The 17,958-nt window shown below is 38.3% G+C and overlaps 1 protein-coding gene across 2 annotated transcripts in view; it reads right to left on the bottom strand.

Annotated features, from left to right (window-relative positions):
• The window catches only part of DENND5A (DENN domain containing 5A), a 108,061-nt gene that overhangs the window by 51,371 nt on the left and 38,732 nt on the right, over positions 1-17,958 (bottom strand). For both annotated transcript variants that reach the window (XM_089915184.1, XM_022563186.3), the window contains exons 2-5: positions 16,641-16,712; positions 15,770-15,879; positions 13,403-14,060; positions 3,821-4,008 (exon numbers count right to left, since the gene is read on the bottom strand). In XM_089915184.1, the coding sequence (XP_089771310.1) occupies positions 3,821-4,008; positions 13,403-14,060; positions 15,770-15,879; positions 16,641-16,712 (1,028 nt within the window). The remainder of the gene's footprint in view (positions 1-3,820; positions 4,009-13,402; positions 14,061-15,769; positions 15,880-16,640; positions 16,713-17,958) is intronic.

Genomic DNA, 17,958 nt, shown 5'->3' with positions numbered 1-17,958 from the left:
TTATCACGCTCCATTCATTATGTGTACCTTTCATGGTGCTTTACTCCTTGAAAAAGCCAGTCTTTTCTCACCAGCCTAAAGTTTTCCATGGGGACTGCACAGACTCAGATATCCCAGAGGTTATCTGCTAAAAATCAAGTTAGAAAATATCCAGCTACGTAATTGTCTGCACAAATACGTGAACTTCAGAGGAACAGGCTGGATGAAGTGGGACTCTGAAACCCTAGAACTGCTTATGAAATACACAAAGGTATTCTACAATCCCACTGTCACCACTCCTTCTCAAGTAGACCACAAGGAGAAGCAGAGTACAAAAGATGCAGCAATGGCGGAGGCTGCAAAAGTGGAGAATCCAATATCCCAGAACAGTGAAATTTTGGGTTTCTCAAACAACCCACAGTTTCTCAGTCCTGTTAAGAAAACTGCTGGTCTCCCAGAAGCCTCTTCACACACCCACATACATGAAGCACACACAAAATAATGCTGAGAGAGCCTACAGGAAATAGAACTTGCCCCAAGTATACAGCAAGCTTATGCCAAAGATGAAAATAAAACAGAAATCTGGCTTCTGGCCTAGTGACCTATTGATCAGATTATGCATGCCTCTTCGGCTTTCTACCTTCAATCATTTTTTACTGTTATTCTTTCTTTTTTTTTTAACATCTATATTGGAGTATAATTGCTTTACAATGGTGTGAGGGCTTCTGCTTTATAACAAAGTGAATCAGTTATACATATACATATGTTCCCGTAACTCTTCCCTCTTGCGTCTACCTCCCTCCCTCCCTATCCCACCCCTCTAGGTGATCACAATGTACCGAGCTGATCTGCCTGTGCTATGCGGCTGCTTCCCACTAGCTATCTATTTTACATTTGGTAGTATATATATGTCCATGCCGCTCTCTCACTTCGTCCCAGCTTACCCTTCCCCCTCCCCATATCCTCAAGTCCATTCTCTACTAGGTCTGTGTCTTTATTCCCGTCTTGCCCCTAGGTTCTTCATGACATTTTTTTGTTTGTTTTTTAGATTCCATATATATGTGTCAGCATATGGTATTTTTTTTTCTCTTTCTGACTTACTTCACTCTGTATGACAGACTCTAGGTCCATCCACCTCACTACAAATATCTCAATTTCACTTCTTTTTATTGCTGAGTAATATTCCATTGCGTATATGTGCCACATCTTCTTTATCCATTCATCTGTCGATGGACACTTAGGTTGCTTCCATGTCCAGACTATTGTCAATAGAGCTGCAATGAACATTTTCACTGTTATTCTTATTTTGACTTTTACAAAATGATAATTACGTTTACCAGAAGGAGGTGTCAATATTAAATATGCAATCATTTAAAGCAACAACAAAAAGCTCCCCACTCTCCAATCTTTGATATCTACTCTTTATGCATATTTATCAGTAGACAAATAAATATAAAAACCCAGTACCCCAAAACTCAATGGTTTTCTCCATCATTGTGAAAGGAAAGTCAAAATGGAGTCAGTATTTCTAAGAGAGATCTCTAAAATGGAGCCGGGAAGCCATTAAGGAAGTACGATGTTTGCATGACTCAGCCTGGATGGAAGCTGACCTTTTGACCTGATGAAGAACAGAACACCAGAACACCTGCCAGAAACTCAAGATACTAATCAGACCCTTACCCTAAACACAATTTGTGACAGTCTATATACTTAAAACACCCCTACCCTAAAATAACCTGTGATTTCTTAAGGACAAATATTTTGACTCGCATCAGAGTCAATCACAACTCTCACCAGGGCAACTTTTAACAACCTCGTGGTTTTTGTCTTTATAAGCCCCTGACTCTTTCTCTTCCTCGGAATACTCTTTCAGGGTTAACTGAATCTGTGTCTCCTCAATTGCAATTCTTAAGTCCCCAAATAAACTCTGTTCTTTCTGCAGCCTCCTGCATTTTTTTTCGCTGACATTATTTAGATCTTTTCTTCCTTAATTAATCTTGTCCCACCCCAAATAGCACAAAGCTCTATAGATTCAAAGGAGGCAGAAACGGAAAAAACTACAAGGAAGACATTATGATTCTAAAACCAAAGGCAAGGGACTTCCTTGGTGGTCCAGTGGTTAAGAATCCACCTGCCAATGCAAGGGACACGGGTTCGAGCCTCCTCCAGGAAGATCCCACATGCTGCAGAGCAACTAAGCCCGTGCACAACAGCTACTGAGCCTGTGCTCTAGAGCTCACGAGCCACAACTACTGAGCCCATGTGCCACAACTACTGAGGCCCGCGCACCTAGAGTCCGTGCTTCACAACAGGAGAAGCCACCACAATGGGGAGATCGCGTATCATGGCGAGAGGTGGCCTCCCACGCCACAGCTGGGGGGAGCCTGCGTGCAGCAACGAGGACCCAATGCAGCCAAAAATAAATAAATTAAATAAATAAACTTTAAAAAGAAAAAAAGAATCCACCTTCCAATGCAAGGGATGTGGGTTCGATCCCTGGTCGGGGAACTAAGATCCTACATGCTGTGGGGCAACTAAGCCCGTGCGCTGCAACTACTGAGCCCACATGCTCCAGAGCACGTGTGCCACAACTAGAAAGCCCACATGTTGCAACTACTGAGCCCACGCACTGCAACTAAGACCCAACGCAGCCAAACAAATAAATAAATAAAAATAAAACCAAAGGAGAGAGAAAAAGAGATGCAATTGACTATAACTTAAACATTATGGGTATGATCTAATTATCAGGCATGTTCATCAAGATGGCTGCCCAGACATGCCCAACAATGTGAATGCTGCTTAGATCCAATTCCATGAGAACGGTCTCTTCTTTGGAGATCCTCTTACTCATATTCCTCAGCTATACATAAAAATCTTCCCCCAAAAAATCATTGGTGGAAGGATGAGACAGAGTCATGTTGATACCAGTGTGTGCATAGTCCAAAGTCTTCTTCCCAGGCCTTGCTGTTGACTACGAAATTCAGAGTAGGAAAGGCCTTCCCCCAGCTAGTTTCATACAAGCCACAAAATGACCAAAAGAGGTAGACCAGTTCTCTTGGTAATTCTAGGAAAATAAAAACCAAGACAATCTTATTTCTAATGATGCTTTAAATCTATTTTAGAATGAAGTAGTAAATAAACAAATACATTTTTTAATCAATTATTTTAGTATTTGAAACAATAGGAAAGAGGAGCAGGCCATCTTCACAGCAAGGGAGGACAAGCATTCTCTCAGGGCCTTCCTTATCTTGAGCAAGGAAAGTTTTCAAAGCTACATTCAGTACTACAAGAATCACTATGATCAGGTCAACTTTTACAGAGTAACTGTGGCCTATAAAACAAAACCACTGATTTATTAATACATGTCTGGCTACTAAAGCAGTTATAAAACTATATTATGTGGAATTTCTTTAAAAAATAGGGGGTAGAAAGTACAGAAGTAAAATACAATTTAAATGTATGATAACTGTTAAAGCTAAGTATTGAAAACACAGAGATTCACTATGCTACTCTTCTGTGTAAGTTTAAACTTTTACATAATAAAAAGATTTTCTTAAAAATATGTAAAATATCATGTTTGAAAAAGGCAGTTCACAATAGTATAAACAGAGATTATTATAAAAGTATGTCAGGTGATAGAGGAAACAGGTGTTTCTGGAATTATATAAATTGAGCTAAATGTTCAGTGTTTTTACTTTTTTCCTGGAAAGTTGTTTGTGTTCCCCAAAATAAAAGAAAATAAACTTGGTGATACCACCCTGGGCTCATCCCAAAGCCCTTCTCTCCCAAATCCTGTGTCAGGGCCACAGGCACCAGCACCCAAGCTCCACGTTTTTCTTACCTCTTGAGGCAGCTCCAGTTTTGACCGGTCATCCAGGCCATTGGAATGCAAGCCCATCAGGTATGGCACAGGAGCATCTAAGAAATGTAGGAGAGAAGCTGGGAGAATAGGAACATAGACATGCTGCCACTGGAAAGGAAACATGAGAGCTGTAATTGTCTCCGCCACAGTCATCAGTCTCTGGTAATCTAGGTCAAAAACAAAACACACACAAAACCAGTCAAAAACAAGGTACTTGCTTCTCAAATAGTAAGTTAAAATCTTCAACACAATTTCACATTTAGAAAGGAACAGGATAAACTTCAGCAAGGGTATGCTCAGAGTATGAATCCCTTGTGGGTATCAGAGAGACAACCCAGAGACCTCAATGGACCACAAGCTGAAGTATACCCCCACACACACAGGTCCATGCTAGTAATAAAATTTAATATAGAAATACAATTTAGAAAAAAAGAAATACAATAGGTATCATAAATAGTACCTTGCTCCAAATACTAAACCGGAATGTTAAGTAGATTCTCTTCAGTAGAAGGAGAATGGGGAAGTGGAACAAAAAGAAAAGGAACAGTGGTCTAGTCTCTCTGTTCAGCATGAATGTCAAAACACCTCATTTACCATTCACATGTCTGCATTCTACAAGGAGCTGATGTGAACTTTGACTTCAAGATCAAGCCCAAAGAACCTTCAAGCATGCAGAGGCTGTTTCCACACTAGCCAAGTCTGCCTTCACCTGGCAACCTTTCTTGAATGGTAACAGCATGAAAGTGTCATTTTAACACTTTGATAAAAAGCTCCCCTAGAACCTGAAAGACCCAGAAGATTGACTTTCATTACTCAAAACTCTTATTCTAGGTCAGAGAGCATATCTTGGAAGAGAAGCTTGTGCTCAAAGCTTAGCTTTTCTTCAGAATGCAATTTCTAGACTTGTTTTATTTTTAAAATGAGTAAAAAATACATCAGCAAAGCCAATACAATAGATTGAGATTTAACACATTACTATTTACAAATGGTATGATGGTTTCAGACACTTAAAGACAAAGTAGGAACATCAATTTTAAAATCATATGAGTAATATCCTCCTGGAATGGCTGATTTCAAATGAGTTTTCACAGGAGTTAAACAGTTTTATGCACTAAAAACTCAGCCCACCATTTAAGCAAATCCCAGCTTGGTTCATAAATGAGTAATAAATAACAAAAAGCTTTCCAGAGAATGAAGAAGAGTGAGTAGGAAGTGAGCAGAAGCTGATATATATCAACTAGGTTTTAGCAAAGCATCCTTTGTGCTCACCAATAAAACTTTGGAGCAGCTTACCACCTTGCTCCTGGCTAAGCATGACCTGGAAATAGTTTTTTTTTTTAACTAGTAATGCAGATAAATAAAAATTGATGACTAAAACTTCATCATCTCAGACATTTTGAGTACACTCTAAGGAAGTGCCTCACGCTTCTTCGGGGAAAGCTAAGGCATTTGATAGATAATAGATAAGTGATGTAAAACAATCAGTGGGTAAAACTGAGCTCAGAGATTTGGTCATCAATAATGATTTTTTAAAAAATACAACTGATTTAGCAGAAGGACAAAAGAGCGCAAGCTTTTCACATTCACTAAAATCAGGAACAGACTGATAAGAGTTCAAGAAGAAAGTCGATCTCATTTTTCACTGTGCCCCACAAAGCACTGCCATTCCCATATTAAAGACTATTTGGTGAGGACCCTCTCCCAATTGAAGCAGCAACAAAAATATTTCCCAAATTACAAAATAAAATAAAATAAAAAACTCTTTCAAGGATTAAATAGATAATCTATATAGCCTTTCAGAAAAAGTATTTACTCCAACGTGAGAGTAAGCAACAACTGAGGAACAAAATTTAGGCCACTACAAGTTCTATCTTCAGCCTCTTCTGAGATATCTCAGTTCCATGGGGCACCTGTACAACTTTGCTTGTTATCTTTCTGTTGAAATTTTCCTGCTCTATGATTATTCTAACAATTATTATTAAGAAGAATTCTAATGATTCTCTAGGCGAGGCCTCAGTTTTTGTATCTTTCACCTCTCTTTTCTAGATATGAATGCCTGTAAATAATCTACTAAGAGCAATAACCTTGAGAATCTCAGACATGATAAGAATATACTTTAAAATTCAAACTTAAGATGATCAAAAGAATGTAAAGGTGTGGGAGAAAACCTCCAAGAGATATTTAAAGCTGAAGGTCCAGTCTTACTGTGTCCCAACACTGGCACTTAAACACACATTTTGAATAAATATTACACTGAATAATTTCTCCCCCCGTTTCAGTGTACACACACATACAGACACACACCATTTCTGGGTTGTTTTTTAAAAAGGCAGGAAGGAGCAAGGCCTTTCCAATCATGTGAAAACCAAAAAGCTGCTTCTTTTACCGAAAGTCAGTAAAGCAGGTGCTACTCCTCTACGTGGCTGGCATTCCTGACAGGTCTGCTCAGAGACAAGAACATCTCATAGGGGTCCAACAGACACTGAGTAAAGGAGTCCCTGAAATGCCTTCCTCATGAGGCTTCCTGGACACTGGACTGCTCCTTATAGTGTACCTAGTTACAGTGTCAGGGAACATCTGTCTACTCTCTAATCATGAAACAGGGCATGCTGAAGTCTGAAGGAAGGGGCTTCCTCTGCTCCATAAAAGCAGGCTTTTCAATAGCACAGACATCTAGTTCTGGTTTTTCCCTACTCTTCAGGATGAGTCTAATCCAGTATCTGAAACTCAGCCCACTTATTTCTGCTAGAGTGGGTAACCTTATTCGCCTCAGATTGAAATCCCTGAAGACTTCCCTGTGATGCACTTAAAGTGTGCTATTCTTAGAAACAAAACACTTTAGGGGATGAGAAATCATCTCCCCTTTCAAGGCTAAACTGCTTTCCATTTATATGGTTTGGTTTTACAGATACTAGAAACTTGGAATTTTATGGCCTCTCTGGTCTGAGTTGTGGGTTTCGTTTTCCCTACATTTTTGTATTTTAAAAAAGCAACAACTCATCTTGAAGCATGGCCTAATAAACCATGCCTCCGGGATCCATCAACCCGTGGTACCCACACTAGGATGCTGACCTCCCAGAGCTGTAAGCAACAGCACAAAATCCATTTCTATACACCAGTACAAACGATAAAATCAGTACCTCCTTTGCCATTGCCTGTCTCTGTGCTCATCATTCCAAGAAGGTGAAACTAATAAATAGGAAACAGATGAAGGTCATCTGCATCCAAAGAGTTTTAGCCAATCAAAATCAACTGGAAACACTTCAGCTCGAGGCAACTCTCTGGGTTTTCTCACAGCTCCCATAATGCTGTAATGAGCAATTACTTTTAACAAAAGGAGATAATGCAAAGCATACTGGGATTACAACCGCTTCTGAGTGGTGAAGAGAGAATAATCAGCACATTCTTATGACTTCTCTCTGTGCAGAGAAAGACGTTAGACTTGGGATCACTTTACAGATAAGTTCACTCCTAAAACAAACTACAGGGAAGTTCCTGCAAATCAGAGATTGAATTAGAAACTGTCCTTGCATACTCACACTTCTGTGAAAATTGTATGAACAAGGATGTTTCTCATGCAATCTTTGTTCTTAGGAAACAACCTAATCTATGTCCTGATATCTCCAAGATAAACTGTTAAATGAAAGAAGGTATAAAACAATGATTAGTATGCTCCCATCTGTGTTGTTTTTAAAAGGTATACATGCTGTATATGCAAGGAAACAGGAAACAGTGATAAGTCTTAACACGTCACTGTACATACACCCTTTTGTAATATTTTAAATTTCTACCATATGACTGAAATGCCTTTTTTCCAAGTTTTACTTTAATATACCATATGTATATCAAAATGTATATAATTTAAAGAATATTATAATTAATACATGTGCAACACAACATTAAAAATAGTACATTATATAAAAGTATTTAGGAGGAGGACATGAAAAAAAATCAAGAGATTATTTCACAAGGGTAGGATTTTAGATCAAAAAGAAAGGGAAACAGGGACTTCCCTGGTAGCGCAGTGGTTAAGAATCCGCCTGCCAATGCAGGGGACATGGGTTCGATCCCTGGTCCGGGAAGACCCCACATGCCGCGGAGCAACTAAGCCCGTGCGCCACAACTACTGAAGCCCGCATGCCTAGAGCCCGTGCTCCGCAACAAGAGAAGCCACCGCAATGAGAAGCCCACACATCGCAACGAAGAGTAGCCTCTGCTCACCACAACTAGAGAAAGCCCGCACAGCCAAAAAAAAAACATAAGGGAAACATTCAATTCTCTCTGCACTGTTTGTCCACACATTATTTATTTGTTTTAAAAAACTATTATTTCATTAGGGATGCACAAGAAACTTGATCTCCGGCTACCACAGGAAGCAAAGAGGAAGGAGATTTCATTTTATTCCCTTTAAAATTGTTTTGATTGCATGCCTTGAGTTTGCATTACTTTTGCAAAAAAAAAAACCCCAAAAACTAATGCAAGATTATGTATAAAATAAGCTACAAGGATACACTGTACAACTTGAGGAATATAGCCAATATTTTATAATATGTATAAATGGAGTATAACCTTTAAAAATTGTGAGTCACTATATTGTACACCTGTAACTTATATACTATTGTACATCAACTATACTTCAATTAAAAAATTGATTAAAAAATACTAACGTATGCATTTGTTTCCAAGCTTGTCTGCACTAGTTGAACTTATTACTGGGTTGTATAATTTAACCAAATATTACGTAAATAAATGGTAAGATATGAGGACAAAAAAAAAGAACTGTTTCGCTGAAAACAAAATTAAATGCTTTAAAAAGACTCAGTAAAGCAAAGTCACTAAAAAGACAGCAATTGAATTAGGCATATCACTTAAGTGCAAAAAACTTGGGAAAACTACCATCTACTATGGTTCTTTTGCAAGGTCCTTTAAAAGTTCTCGCTCCACTTTAAAAACTGGAAAACTCAGTGAGTGAATTATGGGTGAGATTTATGCAAGAGAAACAATGCAGACCCCTGATTAGTGGATCCATAATCAAAGAAAATGCACAGACACTTCATCAAAAGATTGGTGATTATACAGTCATATGGTTTAAATTAAAATGTTTAAGGGATGTATATATCCTTTTAGGATTCCCAAACTTATGTGACTTTTTCAATCATCGAATTCACTACCCCACTAAATCACTTCAGATAAAGAACTTCTGCTCTCTGTATAATTTTTAAACAACCACTAAAAAATATGCTATTAAAGAAAAACTATCTCTATAGGGACCAAAGAACAAATATTATCCAGTAGTAAATAAAATGATCTACACATATCTTAAAAAAAAGATTTTCCCTAAATAACACCTCTTTTCTATTCAGAAGGCAGGACATGTAGTGGGCAACACCAACTCTGAGTGCTGATGGCATGTTTTTCGAGGGCCAGAGAGATTTCCATCCACATGAGTCCTCTGAATCATAAATAAAAATTACTTCAAGAAAACCAACCTGAATTGTTTCAAGTACTCTATTAACAAAAGAGAGCACAATCTACATCCAATAAAAGGCAATCCACTCCATTTTAGCCTCAGCCATGCTCAGCAATGACCCGGAAGTTTTCGGAAAAAGTTTTTTTTAACCATCCTAAGCATGACTTTTAGGTCCTGAGTTCAATTTGATTCTACACACAAACCTTCTCAACTGCCTTCAAATCTCTTAAAATTATTATGTATACAATAACCCATATTCTGGGAAATGTAAGAAGGAGCACTGAAGGAAAAAATGTTACCTACCATATTTCTGGTTTTAATCCTCCTTTTCTCACCTTTAAACATCCCCAACTGCATCATAGGTATTAAAACGTCACTGCACATTTTAATACCCTATCTGGTTTGGTTTCTCCTCTGTTCTGGTCTAAACCAGTCTTCACTACTCAACCAAGTCTCTGTTTCAAAGTACAGTTGACCTTTGAACAACAGGGGGGTTAGGGGTGCCTACCACCCACACAGTTGAAAACCCGCATATAACTTTACAGGCGGCCCTCTGTATCCACGGTTCCACATCCAAGGATTCAACTAACCATGGATCATGTAGTCCTATAGTACATATTTATTGAAAAAAACTTATATGTGGATATAAGTAGATCCATGCAGTTCAAACCCATGTTGTTCAAGGGTCAACTGTTTTGCCCAGCTCCAGTCAAGAAACAGTAACTAAAAATGCAACAAGAATTGTACAACTCTATACTTCACCCAGAGACAGAAATCTGAAACATCATTATTTTAAACAAGTTGCAAAGTAAAACCTCAGGAACCACAACAGATGCTTTTGTTCAGTCTGCAGTTTTCAACAAGAACGTTGTTAACAACGTTTAAAAATCAAAAATTTCACGTAAAAAATCTGGGTCCTCATGAAAAACTGGAAGACCTAGTAACATTAGGCCAGCATTTCCACAAGGAATTAATTGGAGCTAACTAGTGGCTGTCCACTTTAGATGGGGTACATGCTCTTCAATTCAACATAGTCTCCATTACTTCACCTTCATAATCCAACCATATCATACCACTTCGCTGTTACCTCCCTAGTCAGAGACAACATAATCTCTCACTTAGATTGTTAAAATGGCCTCCTAACTAACATTATTCAGACTCTGCCCATGGACCAAATCTGGGACATCTGACCATCAAAATAATTAATCATAGTTATGGCCTATATAACCTACCGAATAAAATAAAAATCTGTGAGTCCATACGATAATAAACAAACAAGGGAGAATGAAATGTTCTTCCTCACAGTAAACCGCAACCATCCTGGTAACTGGTTCAGACTAGAATCATCAATGGATGTTAAAGCTATTAGGCAAAATTTTGAAGAGAAACAGTATATTTACAGGGTTTCTCCCCACAGATTACTTCTTAATTACAAAGGGAAAAATGATAACTTTCCAGTTAAGAAACTCAGCAGACATCGTCTTAACCAAGTGATCAAATTAACATTACCAAAAATGGGACAAATGAACACCATGTGCCTCCTATGATGATAAACAGACATTATGTGCCTCTAGATACAATGCACTGAGAGAACCACAACATCACTTCTGTGATATTGCAGCCAAAAATTTATAACCTGAATATAGTGATGAGGAAACATCAGACAAACTGAAATTGAGGGACATTCTACAAAATACCTTGCCTGTACTCTTCAAAAATGTCAGTCATTAAAGACATGAGGAATTTACTACTAAAAGCAATGCATGAAAAAAAAAAAAAAAAAAAAAGCAATGCATGTTACTGGACTAAATCCTGGACCAGGAATTTTTTTAAAAAATTATCATTCACTTTTATGTGAAATCTAAAAAATAAAACAAACTAGAGATTATTTTAAAAAAAGAAAGAGACTCACAGATATAGAGAAGAAACAAGTGGTTACCAGAGGGGAGAAGGAAGAGGGGGAGGGGCAATATAGGGGGGTAGAGGATTAAGAGGCAAAAACTATTATGTATAAAATACGCTACAAGGGGGACTTCCCTGGTGGCACAGTGGTTGGGAATCTGCCTGCCAGTGCAGGGGACACGGGTTTGGGCCCTGGTCCAGGAGGATCCCACATGCCACGGAGCAGCTGGGCCCGTGCGCCACAACTGCTGGGCCTGTGCTCTGGAGCCCGCAGGCCATGGTTGCTGAAGCCCGTGTGCCGGGAGCCTGTGCTCCGCAGCGAGAGAAGCCACCAAAGCGAGAGGTCCGCGCACCACAACGAAGAGTAGCCCCTGCTCGCCGCAACCAGAGAAAGCCCGCGCGCAACAATGAAGACCCGACACAGCCAAAAATAAATAAATTTAAAATAAATATATAAGCTACGAGGATTTACTGTACAACACAGGGCAGCCAATATTTTATAATAACTATAAATGGAATATAACCTTTAAAAATTGTGAATCACTATGTTGTACACCTGAAACATATAATATTGTGTATCAACCATACCTCAATTTTTAAAAATTTATCATAACAGACATTATTGGACAATGGTAAAACCTGAATACAGTATTGTTATTTTATCAATGTTAGATTTCCTAAATTTATTAATCATACTATGGTTATGTAAAAAAAATGTTCTTGTTCTTATGAAATAAAAGCTGAAGTATTGAGGAGTCAAGGAACATGGAGTCTACAATGACTCTCAATGGTTCAGTTATGTTCACACACATACAGAGATACAGAGGGAATGATAAATGTGGCTAAATGTTAATAACTGGTGTATTGTGGGAGAGTGTACAAGAGTTCTTTGAACATTTCTTACAACTCTTCTATAAGCTGGGAATTATTTCAAAACAAAAAGTCAAAACTCTTAAAACCTCCGATGACTAAGCATCTCAGAGCAACAAAGTCCTTACAATGGCCTACAGGACTCTGTACAATTTGGCCTCCTGTTAAGTCTCTAACACTACCTGCTACTACACTCCTGCTCTCTCACACCATGATATCTACCAGGCTTCCTCAATGTTCTTGAACATACCAATCACATTTTTGTCTCAGAACCTTTCTACTTCCTGTGCCCTTTGCCTGGAATACTTTTCCTAGACATTAACATGGGTTGCTCACAGAGGCCTAACGTAATCACTCTATTAAAAATTGGAATTTCCCTTCCCCCAATACTATCTTCCTTCCTGTTTTATTTTTCTCCACAGACCTTATTACCACCTTACATACTACATATTTTATTTATTTATTTAATCACCTCTCAAAAAAAAAAAAAAAGGTTGGGGGGGAATTCCCTGGCAGTCCAGTGGTTAAGACTCGGCGCTTTCACTGCCAGGGCCCAGGTTCAATCCTTGCTCGGGGAACTAACATCCCACAAGCCATGAGGCCAAAAAAAAAAAAAAAATCACCTCTCTTTCCCCACTGAAATATAAGTTCTATTATAGCAGGGATTTTTATCTATTTTGTCCACCCTGAATCTCTAGCCCCTAGAATAACTCCTGGCACACAGCAGATACTGAATAAACATGTACTGAATGAATGAATTTTATGTTACTTATCTGGCTCCTTTAATAAACATTTGTTTCCTTCTGCTCTATTTTACTGTTTTGTCCAAATCTGCTGCTCACCATCACTTAACCTCTCATTTATAAAAACAATTCAGTTATAACAAACAAACAACAGAAAAAAGCAACACATCCTCATTTTCTCAAATATAGTTTCTCAAATATAGGAAGGATCATCGTTATTGTCAGGCTGAGGAAGGGGCAGAAATAACTCTGCAGAGTGATAGAACAAAACTGATGGAAAGTCAATTTCCCATGACCATCAACTCCTTCCTCCTCTTTTCAGCATCAATCAGACGTCAGGGAGGCAGGGTTCCCCTCCCAGACTGGAGTGCCCAGCAAAAGGCCACGATGATAGCCAATTAGAAATGGTAGACCTCTCATGTTCCATTAATTTGCCATCCAGCACCTACCTGCAAAAGATCTGAGTTTTGCTCAAACTGTAACAGCCCTTGTCCTTTACAGTCAGCCCTACTCTATCTGATATGGAAGGAAGAGAGGCCCTATGAAGGGAGAGAGCTCTAGTAAGCACTGACTTACGCTGTGAGTAGAGCAGGATTTGAAACTCCAGAAGGGCACAAGTAAAAAGTTGAAACACATTCTCCACCCCAAGCAGTTCAAAGACCTCTTTGACAGGAAAGTCGAATAAGGGAAGCTCATTGGTACTTGGTCTCTGGCAGACAATTGGCCCATAGACCCCAGAAAACTTCAAGGACCGGCCAGGAGGTGGGAGTGGCACCTCGTAGAGTACATTGTATATGTAGCTCTCTAGGGGCAGTGGAGGGGGCTGAGGTGAAGTGACTGCCTGGTGAAGTTGTTCCAGCACACTCCGACATGCTTTCATGAAGGACATGGGCGTGATGAGGCAAATGCACTTAGAGACGTAGAGCGTATCCCGGCTAATGTCGTAGGAGTTGAAGCGCTGCAGCTTGGTCCCAGGAGTGCCTTCACCATCCTCCATGTCACTGTGGTCTCGGCCATCAGCAAGGGGAGCATGGAGGACATCATACTCAGCATTATGCATGTGGTAGAGGGTCTGCATTGCACTGCAGATCTGCTTGCTAGTCACCTCCTCATAAAATGTGAGGGAAAACCCAAATGTCCGAGAGCCATCCTCCCTTGTGATAATAAAGGCATGGAACTGAGGCTCCCTGGGATCAGCCTGGGTCTTGAATGCCAGCCCTTTGGGCATGCATAGCTGCAAAAGACACAAGGAAACAACTGGTGAGAACACTCACTGCTGATCCTCTTCTCAGAACACCATCACTACTTATTTACTTAAAGAGCACCTACTGTGCTGGGTGCCTGGGATATAAGACCAACACAGCAAAATATCTGCCCTAAAGACCTCCCATTCTAAGACACACAAGTAACTAAAATTATAATGCATTTATCAAGGCTATACAGAAATATACACAAAGTGCTAGAGGAACAAAGAACAAACAACTCAGTCTCAGCCTTCATCAGAAAAGGCTTCAGAGATGAGCTTATGCTAGGATTCATCAGGTAGATAAGAGAAAGAAGGGTATTTCAGGGGCATGAAGAAAATGCACAAAGGAGGTAAAAGAAAGCTTGGAGAATTTCGGTAGGTGGTTAAGCATGACAGCATGTATTAGGAGATGATGCTAGAAATATATCTAAAAACCAGACAGATGCAACTTCATACCTAAAAATAAACAAAGTTTTAGATTCTATCAGCTCACAAGATTCTGTCATCAAAAAGATTCTCTTTTCATAGAAAAAAAAAAAAGGGTGTTCATTTCATGTAATGCAAGGAGATGACATAATTAGGATAAAGATGCACTTTTTTCACTTTAACTCAGATGGGTTATATAAAGAAACTTGGGTAGCTAATCTAACTGACCTGAATCAATCAGTTTCCATTTTCCACTTTTCCACAAACCTGGCTATACAAAGGAACTAAGAGGAGCCTGGGTTAACAAGTACAAGGAGCTACATTATGGTATATCCATTACCCTTGAACTTGAATTCTCAAAGCCTAAGTGTTTCTAGAATATAGTATGTTAAAAGGAAATAAGCACTGGACTAGGAGTCAAAAAACTTGAGGCTCTCTACGATTCAGTTTCCTCCCCTGTGAAATGAAGATAATACAGTTTACTCTGCAATGAAGATAATACAGTTTACTCTGTGTACTTCACAGGGTTATTGCATGCATCAAACAAGATCATCCTCAAAAAGCTATTAAAAAGTAACAGAGGCAGTACAAAGATATGGTTAAGAGCAGAGTTCTGGAAACAGACTATGGTATTTAAGCTTGCTCAGCTGCTCCTTAGCCATATGACCTTGAACACATTACTTAACCTCTCTGGATCTTAGTTTCCTCACCCATAAAATATGTGTCTGTGTCTGTGTGTGTTTACTTAATATTATCTACATAAGGGGTATTGTGAGGATTAAATGAGCTAATTCATGTATAATACTTATCACAGTGCCTAGCACAAGGTGAATACTCAACAAACATTAGCTTATTCATGGTAGTATTCGTCTACAAATTTAAAATGCTGCCCTATCTAAAATTATAATAAAACAAAAACACCCATTTCTATCATATTACTCAGATATATACAATACAGATGAAAACTGCTTTAAACCTCACTTATTGTGTAAAATCAATGCTATAAGCAACCAATAGCTCAATCTCACAAAGAAAGTTCACTGACCCAATACTATGTATTTGTCTGACTCAACAGAAGCACCTTGTGACTTTTGGTATATCTGATATATTCCAAATATTTGATATAGTGATCAAAATGCAGAATCACAAACAATATGCATATAAGAAGTTACTGATACTTGGTGGAACCACTGCTACTATAGTCTGAACTCACAATCCTACTGTGAATTACTCTGTAAATTATCTGACACTTATAGCTAACAAATACTAACCATTCCCACTGCATCTTGGTCAAAGGGATTCCAGTCCACGTTCTCAGGATATCGTGCAAGGACCTTAGACTTGAATGTTCGTCTCAATGGTGTCTGCTCAAAATTTTCTCCTGCAAGAAAAAGAATGAAGCAAGTCATCTCCACAAAGTCCCCTGAAACCACAGGTTATGAATATCTGAGCTTGGTAGTCCAGCAAGGTACAGAAATGAAGGCAAAAGGGTTAGTATGCCAACCATCTAAGAACAGGAAAGGTATTATAGTTATTAGATCAGTAAGAAGCTGGAAAAGTTTAGCACGGTTAATACTGGACACTGTTAGCTACCCTGGCTTTTCTTTAAAATGAAATCATTACTACAATCTTCTTGGGAGGAGAGGGGAGAAAGCACAAGGAAAGATGAAGGATTATATCCATCATTTTTTTTTCCCTAAAAGCTACATTTCATTTGCTTAAAGTCAACTAATAACATCATAAAAGCATAAATTATTTTAAATTCAAAATAAAGTATGCATTTCTATGATCTCTGAAAAAATACAAAGGGGATTAAAAAATTCAAGAACATTAAGAAAGCAGATTTCAGGATAAATCCAATGAGCTATGTTGTCAATTGAGAATCATTTGAAATTTCTGAAATTATCCTTTGTTTCCCCCTTCCCCCTCCTAAAAACATTAGAGCATACTGAAATAAGAACACTGAAGAGAAAAGAGGAAGAATCAAAGAACCCACCACCTAGAGGGATACAAATATGAAAAAATCTATTGGTCGAAAAAAGCATAAGAAAGTTAGGTCAAAGGGTACAAAATGCCACTGGAGAGACTTATATAAGAGCCACCAGAATGCTTTGGGTGTTTTCAATTTTGTTTTGTTTTTACCTTCAGTTGTACTTGAAAGGAAAGGGCTGGCACCATCCCTGGCTTTAGAAGCCTGTATGTACTGGCATAATGCTATATGATAAATGAAATAACATAGTATTACAATAAAGCAATGTTATTCAAACTTTTTTGACCATGACCCCAGTATGAAACAAAGTTTATATCATGAAGCAATAAACACACACATGATATATATTAATATATATAAATTTACTTAAAACAAAAATTTCACCAAAAAAATACCCTTACTATATGGAATGTGTTCTCATAATTTCTACTCTATATCATTAAAACCAAAAAGGCTAACTGCAGACCTACTAATGGTCATGATTCACAGTTTGAAAAACACTACAAAATAGTATAATGGGATGAAGAGCTCAACAGGTATTAAATTACTATAAAGCCACTAGTGCTTTTTCTAAAAGTATACCACCCAAATATTGCTCTTCCCAAGGGATTAGGGAGAAGGGAACAAATTAAATGCACCTAAATATTTTGAACAAATAAATTTAGTAGGCATCATGGAAAAATATGTGGGAAGCATGATCAAGGACAATTCAATTGAATTCTATATCTATTTACTGAGTAATCATGTTATACAAGGGCCTTAGATACTGTGGAGGATAGAGATGACCCAGATGAAACACCCATCCTCAAAGACCTTTCCGTTAAACGTATAGGAAAAATAACATACACAAATAACAATTTCCCAGGAAGGTTATTATCTGGGAGGCTCAAGCTTATGTGGTCTATCCATTCAGAGCACACTTGCACAGGATCCTGTTCAAGGGCTCTAGTTGATAGAATAAATTCTGTTCCAACTAAAGGTTTTATAAGTTGGCTTAGAACCCAAAGGGGCTGGTGATTATTAAGGAAGATGCACTCCTCACCAACACAAGACTGGGATGAACCTAAAGTCAGATAGTCCTTCACTCTAAATCATCCCAGAGGCACCTTGAAAGTTTAAAACAGAGTTTATATTATATTACTTCTAAGGCACCTGTTCCAGAAACGAATAATGATTCCAGTCAGAGAGTTATTGCTTTTAACAATTAAAACCTTCACTTCCATTTTATCTCAGGTTTTGTCCACCATCATCATCAGAAGCCCACTTATTCATAATTTTCAACTTCTGACAAGACCCAACCTTCTTTCTGTTAGTAAAGCAAGTTCCACAACTCAATTCCTCTAATTTCTAATCCCTTCTTCCAAATTGATTTTTCTGAAACTCTTTTCTAGCAAATTTCATCTCTCAAAATACATTTCATAATCTTCACTAAATAAAACTGGCAAAATCAGCCGGCAGCTGGTAATACCA

This window comes from Delphinapterus leucas, chromosome 7 (genome assembly GCF_059928025.1).
Source record: "Delphinapterus leucas isolate spDelLeu-1000000601 "Yukka" chromosome 7, BTC_Dleu_Yukka2, whole genome shotgun sequence".
Lineage (NCBI taxonomy): Eukaryota > Metazoa > Chordata > Mammalia > Artiodactyla > Monodontidae > Delphinapterus > Delphinapterus leucas.
The sequence above is the reverse complement of the archived record's forward strand: the minus strand, read 5'-3'. Positions and strand labels throughout refer to the sequence as shown.